Genomic DNA, 26,098 nt, shown 5'->3' with positions numbered 1-26,098 from the left:
AGATCAAGATGTAAGTAAATCTATATATTTTATGATTAAACCTTAACAAAATCCCTTGTGGCATCCAATGCTAATAGCCAACACTGAACAGTTTATTTAAATAAACTGGTTGCCATCTGTTCAATCATGTCCACTAGTTTGGTTATAATTCTGGTTTCCCATGTTCTATAAACAGATGAATACACTATACAGTAGTTAGAGTAAAATACACTGTCATCTCTCAATACCAATTAACAAGGTGCCAATATTTCAAAGAATCAACAAAATAATCCAAAAACAGACTGGTAGTATAACTAGGTCTTTGTAAAGAGATGCGAAGCACATCAAAACACATCTTCACATGCACAATCTTTCCCTGCCCCCTTCATAAAGGCACAAAACAGAACCTCCCTACCAACCAACCAATGGTGAAAAACACAGACTCCATGAACTCAATTAGAGACCTTGCTATGCCAATCTAACATGAGATGCTTGTGCACTATAGGGTGCTGGCATAAAAGCCAAAGATAGGACTAAATATTTATTATTTTTGATGGATTCATCTACCAAAATACTGGATTTCTAGATAGGTTTTCAGTAAATACTAGAAACACATAGCTGAAATAGGTTTGGTACACACTGTAAGTGGCTCACCAGTCAATTGTGCCGGATCCTCAGCCCCACTTAGAATAGCACTTGACTACTTTAAGCAAGTGCTAAACCAATTAATGGGACCAAAATGTTTGCACCAGACTCAGATAGCACAGACTGCTGTGGAAAGATTATTGACATGTAGAATGGAAACCCCATTGCTTCATCAAAGTTGTTTATAAGAGACCACAGTGTCAGTTCCTAGGCCCTGAACTCTGTCAACCTCCATGTAACAGAACGTTGGCATTAGTTAGATTAATCCACGGGGTTCTGGGGACCTCAGTGCCACAATCTTGGCTCCAAATTAGGTCAACCTAGAGGAAGCTGAGGATCTCTGTAAAATGTTGATGGCACCAAGATCTCAATATCATGTTAAGTGAGCACAGAAGATCCAATGTGGTCAGACCCCTGAAGCTGAATTAGGTTGACCCAAGGAACTCTGTGCCATAGACAACTCTACAACAACTTGAGAGTGGGCACACTCTGCTGGTTAAGATGGAGGATGTGGGCAACTCTTAAGCCAGGCAAAAGTTACTTAGGCTAGCAGATCTACAAAGTAGATGCTGGATTTGCATATTGCCAGACTCAGCTGACTGGGTTTGACGAGACTCCCCTGCCAGAAGGAGCGCATAAGGCAGCCTTCCCACTTGTGCAATCCAGAAAATATCCATACCAGAGAAGTACCATTTCTTCTTTGTTCTTTCAAATAAAGAAACCTGTCATAATTAAACAAAATCGTTTTGAAAAGTCAGAAAAAAAGAAGTAAAATTGACGAAGTATTTAGGACACATCATGCAATCAGAGTTCGCTGCTGCTTCAATGGATAAGAAGGAACTGAGGAACAGTTGGGTCACTCCTTTTAACTTCTGATCCCTCCAGAAGGAATAAGGGAAGACAAACGGGGAGGCATCTTATGAAAGAAGAATGTCTTGCATTTAGGCCTGAACATTATCAGGCTTCATCAGATCTCCTTCTATGAAGTATTCCTCACTGGGATTCTGCCATTAGAAAGAATAGACCTCCTACAACCAAGAGATGTAAGCATCAGCCAACTCTACTCAAAACATTTCTATGAAGCCATAGCTGTCCTGGAGAGTTGAAAGGTAGGGGCTGTAAGACACTGGCTAGCATAGGAATCACAGAAACTAATAAAGCTACCTTTGCAAAAATACTCTGATCATGCTGCATCATAGGCAAGAAAGTGCCTTGCAGATCAGGACCTTAAATTCAATCAGGAAAGGACCAGTGAAGTGTCAGTTGGGCATCTTTTGAGCATTATATTTATATAAAGATATTTAGTTAGAATATTCACTTTTGAAAAGCAGGAAGATGTATTTGCTCAGTGATTGGTCAATTAATTCTGCATTTCAGAAAGGGATGGCATTAACTTTAAAACTTTAAAAATACACTTTATGAAGCTGTTCCAAAAATGGACTATTCCCCTTTATGGAAAGGCTCCTCAGCCAAGTAGGAAAAAGATTAAGAGCTGAGTTTAATGCTGACACAGCTATCACGCTGATCTTAAATTCTCTGAAATCTTGAGCAACTGAATGCACAAAAGAGAGACCCTGTTGCATAGCAGAGAAGCCTTCTTTCTTTATCTGTGTCCTCTACATTCATACTAAAAGTTGGGGGGGGGGTGGAGTGGGGGGCAGGGAAGAGACTAACCCATTTTTTAAATTCACCAACAGAACAAAGAACAGAAGAATAAACCACATACCTAATTAGACATTCATATATAATTAGAGAGACAAGGTGGATGAAGTAATGTCTTTTATTGGACTACCTTTTGTTGCTGAGAACGACACACTTTTCAGCTTCACAGAGCTCCTCCTCAGGTCTGGGAAGTGTACTCAGAAAGTCACAGCTGAATACAAGGTGGAACAGATTGTTTAGCATAACTACTTAACAGGTCACTTCACCCTGAATGGTTCCTTGCAATATGTGTTAACTCCCCTCCAGGCATGAGAAGGGGGAGTAGGGCTTAGCATGTCATAGATTTGTAATAAGCCATAAACACAGTGTCTATGCAATGCATGAGTTTAGCATCTAGCAAAATTATGAATTTAAGCTCCCAGGCTTGTCTTTTGAATGTATTGTGCAGGCTTCCTTTGAGGATAAGGACTAAGATCAGATATAAAATGGTCGCTTTGTGAAGTGTACACACACACACACAATATGTTTTTGTCTTTTATCTTTTTTTGTGTGATTTCATTAGTGAGAAAGAGACACACTATGCACTCGAACAGAAGGTGGTCCAATAAAAGATATTACCTCACCCAACAACATCCTGGAGCCAATACGGCTACACCACTGCATACACATTCATGTATAATGTTGACTATAATGTACCACAGGCGTCAGCCCTCTGGAGAGCTTTTCAAGATTTATGGAAAATTGAACAGATCACTGAGAAAGTGGCTCTCACATACCGAGCAAAGTGGATTTCATTTTTGAAGATGGATCATTTGAAAAGCAGTGTGAATCTATTTGGACTTCCTGAATTACAAGAAGGGAAAAAATATTTACAAAAAGTAGTGTGGGCTTTTCTACACTACCACCACACAATTCTGCACTACCATTTTTTAAAAATCTCCCACTGTTACAATATTACTGGCCCAGCAACAGTGGGAATACTAGTGTAGACAGGACACAGACATTTTTACCACCCACTAAGGTGCTAAGCTTGTAAAGTGTAGTGCACATTAAGGATGTATGGTTAGGAATGATGCTATATTTGTTATACATTGACATTATTCATCTATTAAGGAAATAAAACTCAAAATGTATTAGTTATTCTTTTAAAAAATCATAACAAGCAGACCCGTTATAATAGTAGGTATCCAAATGTCCTCAAGGACAAAGACATCTCTTTGCCAGCATGGACAACCATATGTAGTACATCAGCGACATGGAAAGGGCTGTGATCCCTGGTTGTTGTACTTTAGAATTGCAGGTTCCGCTTACTTTTCACTTCCTTCTCAGAGAAAATCATGTGAAGTACATCAAAACACATCAACAGTGAGAGAAACAACTGAATTATAGTTACTGTTATTAATGTAATGTTTACTTTAGAAGAAAGAAAATTATTTTCTTTGATACTCTGTGCTGCATAGACATCACTGCTGAAATCTACACTACAAGTGATGAACCATACATTACAAAGGCTGTGGTGCCTGACAATAAGCTCACAGAGGCCATGTCTTAATAGGCTGCCCAGAAAAGGGCTGTGTCTTTTGTTCTCCCAGAAATCAGTCCTCTCCCTATCAAACTGCCCTACATATCCAAGTTTATCCTTTGTCACTTCCATCATGTGGAGGTCTCAGCACAGTCTTCGTTCTGTTTTTAGGATGCATGTGTGTCATTCGTTCCAGCACCATTCCTGGGGGGGCCTTCCTGTACAGAAAAAATGTAATACCTCCCTGCAGTGTCACCATTTATATAACTAAAATATATATTTTATTTTTTATTTTAGTCAATTATGGATTGGTATATAGAAACATATCAAATTATTTACTTCAGCTCCACAAATAGTGTCTACTGAAAAAGCAAAATACAGGATTTCCGAGTAATTTTTTTTTATTTACTTTTGGTCTGCCTGGTGGACATCTTGCTTTTGTAGTTAGGTGTTCATACATTCAATCCCTCCCTCCCCTCCTTTTTTTTCCCTGGAAGAAAATATTTTTGTCCTTCTATCTGCTAACCTTCCTTGCTTGGCTGACACTTCCAATTGGAAGACGCTAAGTTTAGTTTACAGTAAGAAGGCTGAAACTTGTCTTCTATCCTTTTCCGTTTTAGGGAGTGGGAGGAAGTCCAGAAATGAGAAGGGAAAAATAGCAAGTTGTTTCCTTAGAAAAGATACCAATAAAAGAGTATTTTAAAAATGAAAGCCAATGAAGTAAATACACTCAGCACTGATCTGATATTTCAAACCCTCAGATTCAATAACCATTCAGAGTCAAGTTCAACAATCAAATTCATCTTAGTAGCCTTATTTTTCAGAAGTGAAGCACCAGTTCTCCATGAAACATTTCAACAGTAGGACTGCAATTTCTATTTAAAAACAAAATCAAAAATACAGAAAAAATTTGCATTACCTGGCCCACTGCATCTATGTAACAAGGAGTAAGCCTTAATGATTTTAGTCAACCATATTGTATCTAATATATTAGCAAACACTAACCAGCCATTTTGACAATTTGATGCAAAGTAGGTGCAGAAATATCTACATTCCACGATTTCATGGAAAATCTGGAAGTTGCTGAATTCACATTTATTCTAGAAAATAACTTAAACATTGGAAACCTGAAGTTGTCTAAAGGAAACAGGAAATCAGGTAGAAACAAGGAATTTTCATTATTAGGTTCATTGAGAAAGACAAGGTAGGTGAGGTTATATCTTTTATTGAACAAACTTCTATTGATAGATTGTACAAGCTGTCAAGCTCTTAATTTAGAAGAATACATTGGAGGCTTGACAACGGACAACTGCACAGTCATGTTCAGCAGAGTAGTCTGTATCACTGAAGTCTATTATTTTAATGAACAATTTTGCTGTCAGAGGAAACGAGGACTCCTAAATGTGAAACCACGCAAATTACAATGATTTCCTTGTTCAAGCTTGGTGATATGGGCTGCTAGACCTTTCTCCCTCACTGGTAAGCTCAGTGTAAATCACCAGGTACCAAAAGGCAAAATAAGTTAGGCCACCCTAAGAAGTCAGAGGTCCTAGTGAGACGGGCTCCAGAGACATTAGGAAACACTAATGCCTGCAGAGCTCTCCCAACCCAGGGGAGAGGACCATGGTAAAAAGTGTCATCAATCTAGGGAGGAGCCGTTGGATGCCACAGCTGGCTTGAATTAACAAGCACAGCCCAAAAAGGAAGAGTGTAGGCCTGACAGGAAGTTTCCTTAGTCCCGAAGAGGAGGGAAGGGAAGACACCTGAACCTGAGGGAGAGCCTACAGGCCAGGGAGGCCAAGCCTGAAATTCTCACAGCTTCCAAGAGGGGACTGAATCAATCCATCCTGAGGAGAGGGGGGAAGAGTCCCAAAGTAAGGAAGCCAAACCTAACAATTTAGCTCACTAATTAGACTAAAAGAACTGAGACTACCTTTTTGAACTATTTACAAAGAAAAGCCAAAGAAGTCAGCAGAACACTGAAACTCCATCCTAGACCACAAGCTGTAAGAAGAAACTAAAATGGTGGCAGTCTGGCAGCGCCTTTTATGTCCTCAGTGAGGTGCATGAGGAGAGTGAGGGTGCATGTGTGGACCAGACACTGCAAGGGAAAAAAAAACTCTCTGGTCCTGGGCACATAAGCAACCTGAAATGCACTAAACAGAGACAAGCACTCGAAGTTACAAAATATTAAATTAAAAATAAACTACTACAATTCAATTCAATACACAAACATTTGTTCTATTAAATTACAAGGGCTGCCACAGCAACAAATCTTTCCTCCAGGCTAGTGGGATTACTTCTTTTGCAATCAGAGGTCAGGTAATTTTTAAAGCTCTGATAGTAAGAGTGGATGAGTACATTTTGTTCAGTCCGGTAAATTCATAACAGTTTGTAAGCCTTGTTTAACTCTTGCCTCCATTCCCATGGAATGATGGCTCATTAATATGTTCGCTTTTATAACATCCAACATACAATGTACTGCAGAATATTTTGGCCAACTTCAAAATTCAACCAAATATCAAGATGATGTTTTAAACTGCCTATTCATCAATGACATCAGCAACAGCAGCTCTCATACAAAAAAGGGATTAGCAGCTTAAACTCCTACTTGATTCTGTGATGGGATTCAGACATACAACCAGTGGCCTGGATAGTAAGCTGGTACATAAGACATGAAGTCAGGCTAGCACTATCATGGACATGGAGTCCTTTGAAGCCCAAACAAAGTACAAGCTATTTAACACTAAACATTCTCCACAGACGCTGAACAAGACTTCTCTCTTAAAGCAGGGGTTCTCCAAGTGCATTGCAACACGACCCCCTTCTGACAACAAAAGTGACTACATGACCCCAGGAAGGGGGGGACCAAGCCTGAGCCTGCCCAAGCCCCACCATCCTGGGGGTGGGGGGGGAGGGTGAAGCCAAAGCCCAAGCCCCATGCCCTGGGGGGGGAGGGGCAGAGTCAAAGCTCCAGGGCTTCAGCCCCAGACAGGGGGGCCTGTAATCCGAGCCCCACCACCTACGGCTAAACCCCTCAGGTTTTGGCCATGGGTGGTGGGGCTTGGATTTCATCTTCAGCCCAGGCCCCAGTAAGTCTAATCCCAGCCCTGGTGACCCCATTAAAACAGGGTCCCGACCCACTTTGGGATCCCAACCCATAGTTTGAGAACCACTGTCTTAAAGGTAAAAACTTGGGGACCTACAAAGTTGACTCTGAAGGCCTGCCTTTAGAAGTTGGGTTAACCTGAGTAAATTCTGATTCCTGGTTAGCACGATGTAACATCTGCATATTTAGCAGATGTTCTTACTTTAGGCTCTTTCCTCCAAGTCTAAATTTAGTTATGTTGAACACAATTCGCCACTTGCTAGCCTGAATAGTCAAGGGTATTTCCAGGTGGAGGACAGAAAAAATAGGCTGGATAATCTACTATGCCAGTGCACCTCTGAATGTTAGAAAAACATTTGCACCAATAGTATTCACTAATCCTCTTGGTCCAAAATACCTGATGAACTTGAACCAGAAATCAAAAGCTATGGCTTGCTTTGAAATGTTCATAATACACACCACTAAAATACTGATTCCTACACTGGGCTTAAGCAATGCCATTCCCATTACTATTAATGGAAACTGCTTGACTAAAAATGTAAAAGCAGCGAAGAGTCCTGTGGCACCTTATAGACTAATAGACGTATTGGAGCATGAGCTTTCATGGGTGAATACCCACTTCGTCGGATGCATGCAGTGGAAATTTCCAGGGGCAGGTATATATATGCAAGCAAGAAGCAGGCTAGAGATAACGAGGTTAGTTCAATCAGGGAGGACGAGGCCCTCTTCCAGCAGTTGAGGTGTGAAAACCAAGGGAGGAGAAACTGCTTTTGTAGTTGGCTAGCCATTCACAGTCTTTGTTTAATCCTGAGCTGATGGTGTCAAATTTGCAGATGAACTGAAGAACTGCAGAACCACCAATACTGTAAGTAATTAATAGATATTAATAGATATTAGAAGCTCTCCTTTTATTCACTGCTTTCAGGAGTAGCAAAAATTACAACAGCAAGAGGACTGCTTTATTAAGGTTGCAGAAAAGAATACAGCACCTATTCATAATTTACTAGTTTGCCACTGACAGAAATTCACCTCAGTTATATTTTTAAATGTGCTTATTAATTAAAATGATGAAGGATTATTGAAAACTTACTTTCTACAAGCACAGAAACATTCTGAATTATGCAATATATTAGTAAGATTAAACCAGCAATTTACAAAAACATTATCATACCTTAATTTTTTCAGAATTATGTATTTGTGCTGAGATTTTGAAAGAAAAGCTGCTGTTCTACTGCAGAGAGTTTAGTTGACATTTTGGACAAGATAATAAAATGCAAACAGGGACAGACCAATTCATCAGGCAATTTTTGTCCTGTGATTTTATAGATTTTACCTGAGTAGCTTTATCTTTCATGCATGAAGGGTAGTGTACATGGGGATCACGAGGCCACTGTCCTGTGAGATACGGTCCTGTTATTGTGTCCAAAGAAGAGGTTCGCCTTATGGTACCAGAGGTTCTAACTTGCTGGGATTTTGGCCTGTCCACTGCAAAAAAAAAAATAAAAAAGGTTATTCAAGATCTGATATGAAACATAACAACAAGCCAGGTAAAACAAAAAGAAGTTTACCCTTAGCTTTAAGCATGGGAAAAAGGTGTTTAAGCAAAATGGTTTTCGTTTAAATTGAAGACTGTCCTCACACCAAAACCATTTCCCCCTTTAAGTTAAGGTCGTATTTAAAATTGCCAAATTCATATTTTTGTAGCCCACTTTTAAAAGATTAATATATAATAAAGCAGCCTTTCAAGCCCTAAGAAGAAATTTTGGGAAAAATCAAAGGATTTTCTCCACCATCACCCAGCACTCAGATATTGTCTTGCACCATAGGTACTCAAGATTTCCATAAGAATCTTATGGAAACCTTAAATGAGTAATATACAAAATATAAACTTATCTTCTTTATAAACATAAAATGATGGTGACAAGTTTATTTCTTAATTTCAGTTTGTTCCCATTTTTATTTCACTGCAGAACTTTCACTATTTCCAGCCTTCTACTACCTTGGGTGTTTTGAGACTATTGATATTCTTCTGTGGCTTCATCCAGCTTTTCCTGGAATAATGCTCCTCCTTTAGGTCTCTAATTGAAAGTAAGGTGTGACTAACCCTCTCTGAAATCTGAGCAGTAATTTTTTTTTTTTTAAACAAAAAGGTCACTGATAAAGTTCTGAATTCAGGACAACTTCAACAACCTTGACATCTCCAAAATTATAGATCCTTTTAAATTAGGTTTCAGACATGCCCTATCTGACAGCACTCAGACAACATATAGGTGAGGTGAGCTCACATCAGTGGAAAGAGGTCTAAGACCTGTAGTAGCTCTGCCTTTCACACAGTGGATCACAAGGTGTCACTCAGGTTATGTCTACACTACCGCGGTAAGTTGACCTATGTTATGCAACTCCAGCTACGTAAACAACATAGCTGGAGTCAACATACCTTAGGTCAAGTTACCACGGGGTCTACATCGCGGGAGTGGGGGGGTTTGATGGGAGAAAGCCTCCTGTTGACTTATCTTACTCTTCTCATCAGGAGGTACAGTACCATGGTCAACTGGAGAGCAATCTGCAGTTGATTTGGCGGGTCTTTACTAGACCTGCTAATCAACCACTCTCGGATCAATCTCAGAGCATCGATCCCCGCTTCAGTGTTAGACCAGCCCTCACACTCTATGGCCACGTCCAGACTAGGAATTAAAATCGATTTTAGATACGCAACTTCAGCTACGGGAATAACGTAGCTGAAGTCGAATTTCTAAAATCGAGATACTCACCAGTCTGGACGGCGCGGCATCGATGTCCGCAGCTCTCCGTGTCGATTCCGGAACTCCGTTCGGATTGATGGAGTTCCGGAATCGATGTAAGCGCGCTCGGGGAATCGATACACCGCGTCCAGACTAGACGCGATATATCGATCCCCGAGCAATCGATTTTAACCCGCCGATGCCGCGGGTTAGTCTGGACGAGGGCTATTTTTGGGATCTTGCAGAAGGAGTTACTTTAAGTTAACACCACTCATTCCATTCAAAGAGATCCCAATGATTATCAATGAGTACCTTCAACTTCCAAGACCCTGACAGGCAGAGCACCACCAGGAATCATCATATCACATCTAATTCAATTAGAAGAGTAAGTAGGGAGAGCACAAGATGCCACAGGCTCAGATGCAATCAATATTTGGACAGAAGATCTAAAAGTATCTTTTCAGCTAAAATATACCAATTCCCTCAAGCACTGTGTTCCTAGGGGAATTGTAGGTCTAGATGAGGTGCCGCTAGCTATAGCTTGCTCCAGACATGACTGATGTGATCCTGGAGAAAGGGCAAAACATTTTCATAGAGTCTTGGAATTTAAGGCCAAAAGAGATCACCAGATCTTCTAGTCTGACCTCCTGTATATCATAGGCCACCAACAGCACCCATGTTAACCCCAACATATAGAATTAGACCAAGGTATTACAGTCCTCAGGAGGCTAAACTTGTGTGCCACAGGCAGGGAGTAAGATAGATGGATCAGTGCCTTAATGGCAGGGAATTAAGTGAGATATAATATCCAGATGATCCACCCCCACACTGCAGAAAGTGAAAAACAAAAACAAAAAATAGTCACTGCCAATCTGGCCCAGGGGAATACTCCTTTCCAATCCCACATATGGCAATCAGTTAGACCCTGAGCAAGAACCAGCCTGACAAGGACCCGAGAGAGAAAATTATCAGTACCACCACAGATCACTAAACACTCCATTGGCTACCAACAGAATTCTCGTTTAATTTCAAGGTCCTAGCCATCTTCAAAGACCTGAATGAACTATAGCCCAGTTATCTCTCCACTCTGTCCATATTAATATACTCAAATAAATAGTGCTTTGTCTGACTGAGCCAAGATTTCAATTCTTCCTTCAAAACGATGTATTCGTCCTGCATGTAACTTGAAAAAAAATCTGTTATATGGTTATTCCCCTTCTGATACAAGCTTCTACTCCAGTCCAAGACAGTTGAGCTTTGCCTCTCTCACTGTAGATACTGGAAGCAGTTCACACTTGGTCACACTCCTTCTACTCTCACAACAGATGAATATTTTCTAAAGCTGTACAAAAAAAATGTAAACTCATCAGGGTGGATAAAAATCAAATGATTTTTTGAATTTTTTTTAAATCAGATTTTTTAAATAAAATGCTTTTTGAGGAAAAAACCTATCTAAAAGATATTTTAATTAAGATACATTATAGCTCAAATATATCTCATCATGGAATAGGGATTATAAATTTTAAGTATGAGACAATATATTCATGTAATATTTAAGAAAAGTTTTGTAAAGGAGTTCATGGATAGGAACTCAATCTTATGCTGTTCCACAGGCTTCTATATAGATTATTTAGGTTAATCTTTCTATCTACCCAATGGGACTCAGTGCTCAATCTAGAAGATAACATCAGAGATACTCAGTTTTGCAGTTCTCAAACTGTGGATTTGTGTCTCCAGAGATAAAATGCTTGTTAACAGCAAAAATGTTTTAAATAAAGCAATATATGGAGGTGAGAAATAACAGACCTCAACCCTACTGTCCTTCTGCAAATTTGTGTACAGTCAATCCCTTACCTCTCTCTAAAAGTGCAAAGTTTCAAAAAGTTCAATGCACAGAAGATTGTTGGGGGAAGAACAGATCTGGACAAGGAGAAGTCTGGAGATAAATGTGAGAAGGGAGGGACAGGCAGTAGAAACAAAAGTGAAACTATTTGAACAGCATATTCCAGAAGTCTTGAGGTCTTTCTGAGTGTAGCCTTCATTGATTTAAGATCTGCCCCCAGCAGGCCGTAAAAGAGACCCAGTTTGGGAATATTTTAATTGAGTTCCTCTAACCATGGATAAGACAACCATAAGTGCAAAATGCAAACAGTGCAACAAAGAAATGCAAGGCCTGGCTGCCCGAATGAAACATCAAAAGTGTTCCTTCCCAGGAGGAAGCTGTGTTGAAGATGATGAAAGGAATATGTCTGAACATGCAGGATCTTCAGGTTGGTAAACTTTTTAATTTCATACTTCTTTCTTGTCTTCCTTCTGGACTATTCTTGAATTCTCATGTTCGAACACAAAATATAGTTGTTACTCTATGGTACTATCATTTTAGATGCAGTGGTGATAAAAAATAAATAGTTGAAATAGATAGATCTTCCTTTTATAATTTCACCTTTAAAGTAGTAGTGAGTGTCACTGAATGCAATGAGTAATACTAAATGAGCAGTATGGCAATAATAATTAAATAATTGCGTTGACTTATTTTGTTTAGGAGAATCCATCCTCAACACACAGGATTCTGAGGACTATCCACCTTCAAGATCACCATCATTTTCTATAGTTTCAGAGTTATCTGCCAATGATAGTGTTTCAGTCACATTGCGTATGTCACATAGTCACTGTATATCACCCGTAGCAAAATGGGAAAAAAAGAATCTCCGTCATCCAGAAACGACCATTGACAAGTTTGTGGTAAGAACCAGCAGATTACAAAGAGAGGTAATAGATGAAAAAATTGCCCAGTTTATTTATGCAACAAACTCTCCTTTCCATATGATTGAGAACCCACACTTCTTTAATATGGTTCAGTCATTAAGACCAGGATACAGTCCACCCAACAGAGCAGATGTTGCAGGCAAATTGCTGGATAAAGTGTATGAAAGAGAAATTGAGCAGTGAGCAAAAAGTCTAGAAGGTGAAATTGTGAACCTGAATCTTAATGGGTGGAGCAATGTCCACAACGATCCTGTTTTATGTGCTTGTGTGACAACAGAAGAAGGGAACGTATCAATTATTTCTGTAAGGAAGACATCAGAAAATGCACACACAACAGAACACTTACAAGAAGGAGCAGTACAAGCTATAACAGACTGTGGAAAAAAAAATTCTAATGTCTAATACGCAGCTTGGTCACAGACAATGCTGCAAATATATCCAACATGAGAAGAAATTTAGACGAGAGTCCCAAGCTAACAACATACGGTTCAAGTGCTCATTTGATGCACCTTCTAGCCAAAGACTTCAGTGTTCCAGAAATAAAGGCTAATGTTGAACACATGCCGAGTACCAGGAAGCCTATTTCTGTAGCCATGAACAAAATGCTGGGAAATAACTGTTTTACTGCTGACGCTGTTGAAATTTAGAAGGAACTGAGTGAGAGCTTAAAAGAGAAATATGATAGTTAAATTACAAGCATTAAAAAACGAATGGGAAAGTCACACCAGTGAACTGGTGGAAGTCACTTAAGCACTTGGATTCAGAGACTGTTGAAGTGGTAATCTCACTTTTAACAGCAGTAGCTTGTTCTGCCGGTGTAGAAAGAATATTTTCTTCCTTTAGATTAATTCATTCCAAATTGAGAAATCGTTTGGGACCTGAAAAAGCAGAAAAGCTTGTTTTTCTGTTCCAAATTATGAACAAAACAGGAAAAATGAAGGTGAAAATGACTGAGTTAGTTGCAGAAGCCAATATTTTTTAAGTTTCTCATGCTGACCTGGCTGACACACTTAAAATGAAATATTTAAAAAAAAATAAATTGATTTTAAACTATTTAAAAAAAAACTTGAATGTTTAAAATAAAAAAAAATCATGCTTGTTTTGTTAAAATATTCTGTTTGCTGTTGAAGAAAAAAAAATCCAGACTATATAATGCTGTTGTTTAGTTAAATAAAACAATTTAAATATCTGTCTTGTGATGTTATAATATATATGGAGATATACCTATCTCATAGAACTGGAAGGGACCCTGAAAGAACATTGAGTCCAGCTCCCTGCCTTCACTAGCAGGACCAAGTACTGATTTTTGCCCTAGACCCCTAAATAGCCCCCTCAAGGATTGAACTCTCAACCCTGGGTTTAGCAGGCCAATGCTCACACCACTGAGCTATCCCTCCTCCCAAATTCTCCTCCTAATACACATGGCAAGAAAATCCTTCAAGTATTAATGATTAACCTGTTGAATTAGAGATAGTTCACCTCCCAATGACTTCATAAATATCTGCTTCAATTACCTTTGGTAAATGTAATAACCAATCATTCATTTTCTGATATAGCTGTAAAACTAATCTGAAAAGTTTTCAAAATAAGTCACTGTTTAAAAATGTATAGTGTGTACCTTCTAAAAATGAAACCTACATCTGAGTTGTGAAGAGCATGTATTAAGGTTATAACAGCCAACAAGAATACACTTTAATGTAGAAATCCATGATTAAATTGAGTCTTCCTGACTAGTGATTTAAATCAATTTGATTTAAATCAAATCCACCCTGAAACTCATACACAGATTACGTAGAACTTAATAATGGTTTATTGAATTATATTAACTCTCTGAAGAGACCATCATACTTAGCCTGAAGATCTTCTCAAATGAAGAATACCTCTCATCAGCTTGAAACAAATGAGATGTAAAGTCCAGTAAGGTGAAGTTAGTAAGAAGAGCCAAACTCAGAAAGATATAAGTTCTGCCATCGCTAAAATTAGTAGTATTAGACTATTTTGGGACCACCACATATAGCACTTTCCTGCCAAGAAGTTTTGCAGAAACTTTCAACCCAATGTTGATGGGTGACCAGGGATAGTTTTGCAGACTCTCTATAGTAGCTGATGGACAATCTGTCCAGGCGGCTACTGCAGAACACATTGAATAGGCTCTTGGAAACAGTTCATCTGCAGCTGAATATGTTTCAATAATACAGCACTCAATCCACTAGACTATGGAGAATCTGAATACTTTCAGACACAGGCATTTGGGATGTAAACGAAAAAGTATGATGTTTTTTCTGAATTGATCAGTTCTATTAAGATCTATCTTTCCATATTCTCAAATCTAGATGGTGCCACACTCTGTTTTGGGGGCTTAAGTTTAAGCAAAACAAAGGAAGAATTTTCCGTGAGATGTAGAAGAAAGAGTCGGTTATAAATGATTTTATGGCATGAAGAGAACACCTTTTCCTAGTGGAAGACACAGTGAAGGCTCAAGTCTTCTAAATGCAAGGATTCTGATGATGTATTGTTAATGTGACTGAAACCAAACAGCATGTCTTTATGGAAACAGATAATCAGATGATACTAGTCTGAACTGATCACAAAAGCCTGTAGTAATGGGAAAACACCCCAGGTTGGGAAAGTAGGCATAACTGTTGGTTTAGATAGATTTGCTTCCTTAAGGAAGCTCAATACTACTGAGTAGTCTACCAGAGCCTTGCATAAAGAATGCATTTATGACCTAATGTTGAGATTCGATACAATGGTCTTAGGGTACTCTGCACTATGGAAACTGTATCAGTGTAGCTTCATCACTTGGATCACCATAACCCCATAACATAGAGACAGTCTGCATCAGCAGAACGGATTTTTTTTTTATCAGTGCAGGAACATCACCTCCACAAACAAAGGTAGTTACATTGACAGAAGCATTCTTCCATCAACATAGCTGTGTTAACACAAGTGGTTAGGTCAACATAGCTATGCCGGTTCGAGGTGTGGATTTTTCATACTTCTAATCAATGTAGCTTTGTCAACCTAACTTCTGAGTGCAGACCAAGCCTTTAGCTCAGGTCTTGATTATCCTATAAGAAATTCCAGATTCTCATAAAGCAGCCAAATTTGACATCAGAATCTGAGATGTCAAACATACCTGTTCTCAGCCTAGTCTCAGCAATGCATTCTTGGTATATGCTTGGAGCATGCACCTTCTAAACTCCACACCCAGAGGGGCAAGCCCCCCTAGAATGTGCCTTATAAAAGGGGGGTCAGGCCCCCCATAGAGGGACAGGGTATCCCTAGATTGTAATATGCACCAAGGACCCCCCCCCAGATCATGGGGAGCAGGGATCAGACATCTTCAGGAGGGCAATGATCCTCTGCTCACATTAAGAAGTTAGGGAGTGGGATGTGGATACTCGCAGAAAGACAAACTCCCCCCCCCAACCCAGTTCACATGAAGTACAGCAGCTTCCCCCCACAAGATCCTGGTGTGCACACGAGGGGGGGGCAGGGTGTTGGGCTCAAATATCCCTGGGGGTGTCAATGACTCCCAGATCACATGAAGAGGTGAGGGAATGGTGCTCAGACAATCCCCGAAAGACAAGCCCCTTCCAGAACCTGCTTCACGGGGGGGGGGGAGTAGGGGTGGCAGTCAAACCCCTGCTCAAAATTGGCCCAGATCCTGGTGTGTACACACGGGTTGAGGGGTAGAGCAGGGCTTAGACACCAGGGGGACCCCTAGATCCCAGTTCAAATGGGAGGTAGGAATGGGGCTCAGAAAACCTTCCCCTGAAAAGGAAGCTCCCTCTAGAACCTGACTTACATGAAGGGGGTGCCACATCTCTGTAGATGGGCTGGGGCCCCCAGATCATGATACACATGCGAGAGAGGAATGCAGGGCTGACAGGTGCCCCTACGTATATTCTCCCCTAGTCCTGCTGTCACTTAACCCCATGTCTCCTTCCCAATGCCCAACCCATCCCATCTCACCTCCCCATCACTTGATCCCTCAACACTTCCCCCTATTCTTTAATCTTTCACCTCTAACCATCCTCCCCTCTTGGCAAGCACTGGGTTGTGTAGTTAAAAAAAAAAATCAATACCTTTTGAATATAATGCTGCCCTGTGATTACATTTGCCTCAAATAAAAATCCCCTTTGATACGAAGCAGTATACCTACTTTTTTCCCCTTCAAATTTCTGCCCTGGTTTAGTCTTGAACTAATGGTGCTTGGGTTCACTGACTCTGATATTTCATCAGAGCTTCTGTGATAAACAGGTGTTTTTCCAGATTGTTATCCTCGTTCATTGCCCATGAACAATGTAATTCCTTTAGCTCACCACTTACTGTGAAAACCCTCTGACTCTAAACTAAAGCAGCAGTTTTCTCCCCTCAATAATGCTTAAATTTGATTTTCACTCAAGGGTTGGTTGCCATGAACTCTGTTGTCCCGTCTCCCCCTCACACCCAACCCGTGCAAGGAGTCGTCATTTGATTTCTATTTGTAAGCAAAAATCGATTGCCAAAATGTCAACTTCAAGAAAAGCCATTTATAGCTTTAAAATCTCTTGGTCAAATGGCCTCAAAATTTGCTCACTAACAGAACCCCACCCTCTATGAGGCATACCAAATTTCAAGACAATCCAAGTAACAGTGTAGGTTTTAGAGCACTCAGAGGAGTTGAGCTTGAAACAGAAATCTGGTCTTAAGGTTAACTATTAGCAGGGTGAATAAAACACTTAAAATCTATTCATGGTTTGCCATCAGGCTCTCTGGAAAATTTTTATTCCATTCCAATGTAATTCACATGCAGTTACAAGGTGGTGGTGTTTTTTTTTAAATCGGTTTGCAGTGGGAATAAAAATAAAATGTGTGTGTTGCACAAAGTAACTTCCTCAAATGACCATTCATATCTGTTTGAATCATGGAGTAGATTAGCAGCTAGTAGAAAAATAGCCAAGTTGATATATGGCTACTGCCCGACTTCTGCCTCCCCCCAAGTATTTGCCTAAGTAGTTATAGCAACCTGAGAGAGTTATGAGTCCAGATTATTCTGTACTTGGCTGGTTGACTGAAGGCAAAGTCCATTTATAGTACAGTTATGTGACAGAAGACTTATCCTCAGGATAGTGCTCCAATTTAAATGTTAAGATTTTATTAGGAAAAAATGTTCTAGTTCTTATGGTTGTGAAGAAATCTTCCGAAAGTGGAGATTATAAATTGATGCAATTATTTCTGCCTTAGACTGTGAACAGCTACCAAGAGATTAAAAAGTGATAAAATTTGGCCTGATGTCCTTTCATCAAGTATTATTAGGTCATCTAGTTTTGTTCTGGTTGGACAGAAAGCCACATGGTTTGATGTGGTTGCAGAACTTGGTGCCTTTCCAGGTGATGAGTGAGTCTAATATGAAAGTTTCTATTTTAGGTATAGGTTTTTGAATATGGCTTAAATCTCCTTTGTCTAGACTATAGTTGGGAACTGGTTATACAGTTTGGCTGGATAGTGCTCTCCCCGTAAATTAATTAGTTGCTATTATTGCGATAACTGAACCTGCTGATAGTCTTTATCTTTCCTTGATATTTCAATGCACCCTGTATATATTGTTGCTATAAACATTCTGCTAGCAGTCAGTTTGCTAGTTTAGGTGGCACACCTGTGCATAACACTTCCAAACATGTTTCACCCTATACAAAATAGGCATCCTTAATATAGTGACTATTGTACCACAAAATTCAAGATTTCAAATATTTGCATTAGACACACAAGGTGGGTTGAAAGCTTGTATCTCACACTAACAGAAGTTGGTCAAATAAAAAGGTATTACCTCACCCACCTTGCCTCTCTAATGTTCTCTGAATGACACAGCTACAACTACACCACATACAGCATTTCAACTGACATTTAACATTTTCTGGAAACTACACTACAAGTTGGCAGCAAATCTATTAATTTCCCTTGTGCTCTGATTAGAAAACAAATCTAAATTGCCTCAAATGCTCAATCTAAATTCAACAGCTTTTTTTTTTTAAACTCAGTCTGTGAAAATTATCCTCCATGACATGTGTTGCACTATTTGAAATTATGCACTATATACTAAAAATTAAAAACCAGGTTTATGGCAGAAGTGTCAGTGAATAAACTTTGGATGGTGTAACAACTAAGGACATTTTTTTCCTTTTAAGAAACTGTCAGCTAACTATGCTGATGAAAATGGAATAGAATTTAGGGTTATAATTGGAGAGTTGCCATTTTAAGGTCAAATCTAGCTTTATAGAACAATTTCAGTTCTGAGGCTTATAGCTGGCCCCTGCTTAATTGTGACAGTTGATAAACACAATGCTCCTGCTCATTCTCTCTTATAAACCTTACTCTCATTGGTCCATTCTGGCTTATGTTCATTCAGTACTTCCTCTGTGTATCTGATGATTTCTCAAAGAAGACTCTCTTTGCTCAAGAGAAAAAGTACAAACACATTTCAAACACTTGGTTTTCTTCCCAGAAAAAAATTTAAGCTGCTGATGTAGAAAGCAGAAATCTCTCATGGGCAAGAATATAATCAACCAGCTTCAAAGGTAAAAGACGGTTACTCACCTTGTAACTGGTGTTCTTCGAGATGTGTTGCTCATATCCATTCCAGGTAGGCGTGTGCGCCGCGCGTGCACGTTTGCCGGAAACTTTTTTACCCTAGCAACTCCAGTGGGCCGGCAGGTCGCCCCCTAGAGTGGCGCCACTATGGCACTTGATATATACCCCTGCCGGCCCGCCCGCTCCTCAGTTCCTTCTTGCCGGCTACTCCGACAGTGGGGAAGGAGGGCGGGTGTGGAATGGATATGAGCAACACATCTCGAAGAACACCAGTTACAAGGTGAGTAACCGTCTTTTCTTCTTCGAGTGATTGCTCATATCCATTCCACGTAGGTGAATCCCAAGCCTTACCTAGGCGGTGGGGTCGGAGTGAGAAGTCGCGGCCTGGAGCACTGCAGAGCCAAAGGCCGCATCATCTCTGGACTGCTGAACCAGGGCATAATGGGAAGCGAATGTGTGGACCGATGACCAGGTCGCCGCCCTACAAATCTCTTGGATTGGCACGCGGGCAAGGAAAGCCAACGATGACGCCTGTGCTCTGGTGGAGTGAGCAGTCACACGGCCCATCGGAACGTGGGCCAGGTCATAACAGGTCCTGATACAGGAGGTAACCCAGGAAGATATCCTCTGCGAGGAAATCGGTAGCCCCTTGACCCGGTCCGCTACCGCCACGAATAACTGGGGGGACTTGCGGAATGGTTTGTTCCTGTCCACATAAAATGCTAGCGCCCAACGGACATCTAGCAAGTGGAGCTGTTGCTCCCTGCGGGACGAATGGGGCTTTGGGAAAAAGACGGGGAGGAAGATCTCCTGGTTAATGTGGAAAGCTGAGACCACCTTGGGAAGAAAGGCAGGGTGAGGTCTCAGCTGCACCTTGTCTTTATGGAAGACCGTATACGGGGGATCTACTGTGAGGGCCCGTAGTTCTGACACCTGTCTAGCTGAGGTGATGGCCACTAGGAAGGCGGTCTTCCATGAGAGATAGAGCAGGGAGCAAGTAGCTAACGGCTCAAATGGAGGACCCATGAGCCGAGTTAGGACCAGGCTGAGATCCCATGAAGGGGCAGGAGGGCAGATCTGTGGATAGAGACGCTCCAGTCCCTTCAGGAATCTTGCCACCATAGGGTGGGAGAAGACGGAACATCCGTCCCCTCCAGGATGAAACGCGGAGATAGCCGCTAGGTGGACCCGAAGGGACGACAACGCCAGACCCTGGGCCTTGAGGGACCAGATGTAGTCTAGAATAGTGGTGATGGGAATCTCCATAGGGAGAAGACCTTTCTCCGAACACCAACAGGAGAAACGCTTCCACTTAGCCGAGTAAGTAGCCCTGGTGGAAGGCTTTCTACTGCCCAGGAGAACCTCCCGAACCGGGGTAGAGCAGCGTAACTCGGAGCCTGTCAACCACGCAGGAGCCATGCCATAAGGTGCAGAGATGGAAGGTCCAGGTGACAGGGCCTGCCGTGGTCCTGGGTGATCAGGTCCAGATGTAGGGGCAGGGCAACTGGATTGGCTACTGAGAGGTCCAGCAACATGGGGTACCAATGTTGTCTGGCCCACGCTGGAGCTATGAGAATCACCCGAGCTCTGTCTCTGCGCACCTTGAGGAGGACCCTGTGTATCAGTGGAACGGGAGGGAACGCGTAAAACAGGTGGGTCGCCCATGGGATCAGGAAGGCATCCGCTATAGACCCAGGCTCCCGACCCTGAAAGGAGCAGAATGTTTGACATTTCCTGTTCTCCCTGGACGCGAAGAGGTCCATCTGGGGATGACCCCACCTCTGGAAGAGTGAGAGGGTGACGTCTGGACGGAGGGACCACTCGTGCGAGCGGAAGGACCTGCTCAGTCGATCCGCTAGAGTGTTTCGAACTCCCGGGAGATAGGAGGCGGAAAGGTGAACGGCATGGGCTATGCAAAACTCCCAGAAACGCATCGCCTCGAGACATAGGGGAGAGGACCTGGTGCCGCCCTGCTTGTTGATGTAGAACATGGTCGTCGTGTTGTCGGTGAACACAGCGACACAACGACCTTGAAGGTGATGGACGAACGCTTGACAAGCAAGACGGACCGCTCTCAACTCCTGTATGTTGATGTGGAGGTCCAGCTCCTGAGGGGTCCACAGGCCCTGAGTTCTTCGGGCGCCGCAGTGCGCCCCCCAGCCCAGATCTGAGGTGTCCGTAGTCAGGGATGCCGAGGGCTGGGGCGGATGAAATGGGAGCCCCGCACAGACTACAGACTGGTCCAGCCACCACCGAAGGGAGTCCAGCACCCTTTGGGGAACGGTGACAACTGTGTCCAACGAATGTCTGGCCGGCCGGTACTGCGCAATGAGCCAAGATTGAAGAGGCCTCATGCGGAGTCGGGCATACGCTGTCACGAACGTACAGGCCGCCATATGTCCCAGGAAGGCCAGACATGTTCTTAGAGAGGTCAGCGGGGCCGCCTGCAAGCGCAGAATGATGGCCGACAGCGACTGGAACCTGGGCAAGGGTAGCAAGGCCCTGGCTAGGGTAGAGTCCAGAACGGCCCCGATGAACTCTATCCTCTGCGTGGGGAGCAGAGTAGACTTGTCCCCGTTGATCACGAGGCCTAGGGCAGCAAAGAGGCTGCTGATCCTGCGGACGTGGTCGCGGACCTGCAGCTCCGATGTGCCCCGGATCAGCCAGTCGTCGAGGTAGGGGAACACGTGAATGCGGCTGCGCCGAAGGTGTGCGACGACGACTGCCATGCATTTCGTGAACACCTTCGGGGCCGTAGAGAGGCCAAACGGGAGGACCGCAAATTGATAATGTTGGCGGTCAACCACAAAGCGGAGGAAACGCCTGTGCTAGGGGAATATGGCGACATGGAAGTAAGCGTCCTGCATGTCGAGGGCGGCGTATCAGTCTCCGGGATCCAGGGATGGGATGATGGTTCCAAGGGATACCATACGGAACTTCAACTTTACCATATGCTTGTTGAGTTCCCGCAGGTCGAGGATAGGCCTGAGGCCCCCCTTGGACTTGGGGATTAGAAAGTAGCGGGAATAAAACCCCTTGCCCTTCTCGCTCTCTGGAACCTCCTCTATGGCTCCCTTGACGAGGAGCGTCTGCACCTCCTGACGGAGGAATTGCTCGTGAGAGGGGTCCCTGAAGAGGGACAAGGATGGTGGGGGGGGGGCGATGAAAACTGCAGGCGATAACTGGCCTGCACAGTATGCAAGACCCAACGGTCCGATGTTATTTGGGTCCACGCCGGGAGGAAAAATGAAAGACGGTTGGAAAACTGCGGGGAAGGATCCGGAGGGGAAACTGGTACTGCGCCCTCGGGCGCACCTTCAAAATGAAGGCTTGGGTCTAGGAGGGGCCTTGGCGGAGCCTTGGTTTTGCCCCATTTGGCCACCCGACTGTCTGCGTCGGTTGTTCCTGCCGCGGCGCCTAGTGAGGTCCTGCCGCGGATGGAACTGAGGATACGGCCAAGGCTGCTGTTGTTGGTTCTGCTGCCGGAATGGCCTGCGCTGTGTCGCAGACGTATGCATCCCCAAAGACCGTATTATGACCCTATTGTCTTTAAGGTCCTTTAGTCTGGGGTCTGTTTTAGCAGAAAACAGGCCCTGGCCTTCGAAGGGGAGGTCCTGGATAGTATGCTGGAGCTCTGGCGGAAGGCCAGAGACCTGAAGCCAGGAAATGCGGCGCATCGTAAGCCCCGAGGCAAGGGTCCGAGCAGCCGAGTCCGCAGCATCTAAGGAGGCTTGAAGCGAGGTCCTCGCTACCTTTTTGCCCTCATCCAGGATGGTGGTAAACTCCTGACGGGCGTCCTGTGGTAACAGCTCTGCAAATTTTCCCGCCGCTACCCAAGAGTTAAAAAGGAGTAGCGACTAAGGAGGGCCTGCTGGTTCGAGACCCTGAGCTGTAGCGCCCCCGCTGAATAGACCTTGCGGCCCAGGAGGTCCATCCGTCTCGCCTCCTTAGACTTGGGTGCCAGGGCCTCTTGACCGTGGCGCTCCCTGTCGTTCACCGATTGGGCCACAAGGGAGCAGGGTGTCGGGTGAACATGCAGGTATTCATAGCCCTTCGAGGGGGCCATGTACTTCCTTTCCACTCCTTGAGCGGTCGGAGGGATGGAGGCCGGTGACTGCCAGATAGTAGCGGCGTTGGCCTGACTAGTCTTGATAAAAGGCAGGGCCACTCTGGTGGGCGCATCGGCGGAGAAGATGCTCACCACAGGGTCCTCGATTTCAGAGACCTCCTCTGCTTGAATGTCCAGGTTTTGTGCCACGCGTCGGAGGAGGTCCTGGTGTGCCCTAAGATCTAGAGGGGGACGGCTGGAGGACGAGGTCCCCGCCACTGCCTCATCCGGGGAAGACGACGAGGAAACCCCCAGCAACAGAGCGTCCATGGGGGGTTCTGTCTGGGGCTGCACCTCCGTCACTGGAGGGAGCTCTGGGTCCTGGTGGCTGGACCTGTCTTCTGCTTCCGGGGAGGGAGGGGGTCTAGACACCGTTGCCTCTGGTGGCCTGCGTTCCGCCGCAGGGCGGGGAGTGATATGTTGTGGACCCTGGGCTTGGCGGTACGCCCATGGGGTCCAAAACCCCCACTGTTGAGGCCCTCGGTCCTGAGGTGGAGGGTCCTGAAACAGGGCTGAGTGTCTGTCCTGGCCCAACACATAGGCGCTCTCTGCCTGAGAGGACACGGATGGTTCCCTTGAAGGCCATGGAGGCACTGAGCCAGTTTGATAGACCTCTCCATATGCCGACGCCGACGCTCTCCTCGGTGCCGAGGATCGGTGCCGCGACCTGTACCGGTGCCGGGATCGGGACCGGGAACGGCGTGGTAGTCGGTGTCGGGATCCGGATCGGGATCTGCCTCGAGGTCGGTGCCGAGAGCAGGACTGCGATCTTCGTTCAGCGCGGTGCCGGGACGGCAGTGGGGACCGGGACCTGCCACCAACGCGGTGCCGGGAGGTCGACTGGGATCGGGACCTACCACCGGCTCGGTGCCGGGAGGTCGACCGAGGAGCTGAACGCCGAGGTGAACGGCTCCTAGAGTCTCGGTGCCGGTGGTAAGAGGAGCCAGACCGGGACTGTGCAGATGCTGATCGGCGCCGCGAGTGCGACCGGTACCGCCAGGGAGAACGGTGCCGGGACTGCGAGCGGCGCCCCGAGCGCAAGCATTCACGTCTCCGGGGCGATCGGTGCCTGGACTCCGGAGACAGCGCTCTCAGCATCGGTTTGCATCTGGAGGTTACCCGTCCCGGGGGTGCCGTGGTCTGAGACTGCGATGGCTCCGTGAGCGCTATCGAGTCCCATGCCGAGGCAAAGGTCTCCGGCGTAGATGGGACTAACAGCTCGACCCCTGATCTCAAGGGGGAGCTAGGAGGGGCTGGACTCGACGGACCTTCCGGACCCGGAGTCGACAGCAGCCCTGCAGGCGGTGCTGCGGCCAAGGTAGGTGCCGGGCGTTCCACTCGAGCCTGCCTCGATGGTGTTGCAGACGTCGAGGGTCTTGGATCTGCTCCCGGTGCCAGGGATGGACGGTGCCGGGGAGTCTTGCCGGTGCCGGCGCGGTCCGGTGCTGGAGTAGAAATGGCCGGTTGCGCCGCCGGCGCTGGAGTCAGTGCCGCTTCCATTAGGAGAGCGCGGAGTCTTTGATCCCTCTCCTTCTTTGTGCGAGGCTTAAAGGCCTTGCATATACGACACTTCTCACTGATGTGCGATTCCCCCAGGCACTTAAGGCACGCGTCGTGGGGATCGCTAGTCGGCATCGGCTTCTTGCATGCCGAGCACTGCTTGAAGCCCGGCGAACCAGGCATGAGCCCCGTGCCGGGCACTGGGAAGGGCAACAGCCCACCCGCGAACAAGTTAAACAACTATATATAATAAACAACTAACTAATATACTACTTCAAACTGTCTATAAAACTATTTACAACTACGACTACGAACAGTGTACAGGAGAGCTAGGTACATGGAGGACAGCAAGCCGCACTCCACAGTTCCAGCAACTGACACGGTGGTAAGAAGGAACTGAGGAGCGGGCGGGCCGGCAGAGGTATATATCAAGTGCCATAGTGGCGCCACTCTAGGGGGCGGCCTGCCGGCCCACTGGAGTTGCTAGGGTAAAAAAGTTTCCGGCAAACGTGCACGCGCGCCGCGCACACCTACCTGGAATGGATATGAGCAATCACTCGAAGAAGAATGTATATTCTTGAAACATCTGTAGAAAGTAGTGTCAGTAATCTGTGTACATGAATTGTTAATGGTGGCCGATATCGAGCCAACTCAGGAGGGTATGTAAATTTTCATGGTTGCTAATCTTGGGTGCTAGCCACATACACTGTAGGACTAACATTGTTAACTCAAGTTGTATGCTGGTGTGAAAGACAATACATTATTTAAAACATTTACTTTTTAAAAAATTACTTTAAATGAATTGATAAACTGAAAAACTCTATTTCCTCAAAGAAGAAAATTAATTCTATTAAGACAATTGATCTGCTTCTTAGCTGCTGAACTACTGGCAGTACAAACTATGTTACGGTGAGAACAACTGTAAAAGAAACTTAACCTAATATTATAGGTCAAGGATAAAGTATTGTAAATATCACATTAAATCCCCAGAAGCAAATCATTTCAAACTTTGCGCATTTCACTTACTTGCCACACTGGATACTGCAGGCATTGAGTACATAGGCACACTGAGATCAGTTAAAGGCTTGGTCAGTTCAAAGTACCAAATGTTGAAGTTGGGAAGTAGGTTATGTTGAAGCAGCAAAGAGTCCTGTGGCACCTTATAGACTAACAGACGTTTTGGAGCATGAGCTTTCGTGGTTATGTTGATTTATTCTGAATTGTTGAGCCTTATCACAGCTCTCAATGTAAACAACAGAACTGAATTAAGAACGTAACTTCTGAATTGTATATTGTACATAATGAAGCGAAGTCATTTTATGGAGTATTGTATAGTATACAGCGTATACAGTCACAGAAGAGAGGCTGACTTTAAATAATTGGTCTCCAGCTGCCCTAGATGAATTATAGCTGTATAGCCCTACTCATGCTCCCAGGGAAGATGTAACAGAGGAATGAGGATTTCCTATTTTATCTAAAAATATTCGACT

General features: G+C 44.0%; 1 protein-coding gene across 3 annotated transcripts in view; it reads right to left on the bottom strand.

Annotated features, from left to right (window-relative positions):
* Nucleotides 1-26,098, bottom strand: part of GLCCI1 (glucocorticoid induced 1) — a 115,639-nt gene that overhangs the window by 74,346 nt on the left and 15,195 nt on the right. For all 3 annotated transcript variants that reach the window (XM_050938629.1, XM_050938630.1, XM_050938631.1), the window contains exon 2: nt 8,251-8,402. In XM_050938629.1, the coding sequence (XP_050794586.1) occupies nt 8,251-8,402 (152 nt within the window). The remainder of the gene's footprint in view (nt 1-8,250; nt 8,403-26,098) is intronic.

This window comes from Gopherus flavomarginatus, chromosome 2, assembly GCF_025201925.1.
Source record: "Gopherus flavomarginatus isolate rGopFla2 chromosome 2, rGopFla2.mat.asm, whole genome shotgun sequence".
Classification (NCBI taxonomy): domain Eukaryota; kingdom Metazoa; phylum Chordata; order Testudines; family Testudinidae; genus Gopherus; species Gopherus flavomarginatus.
Note: the sequence above shows the minus strand (reverse complement) of the source record. Positions and strands in the feature narration are given on the sequence as shown.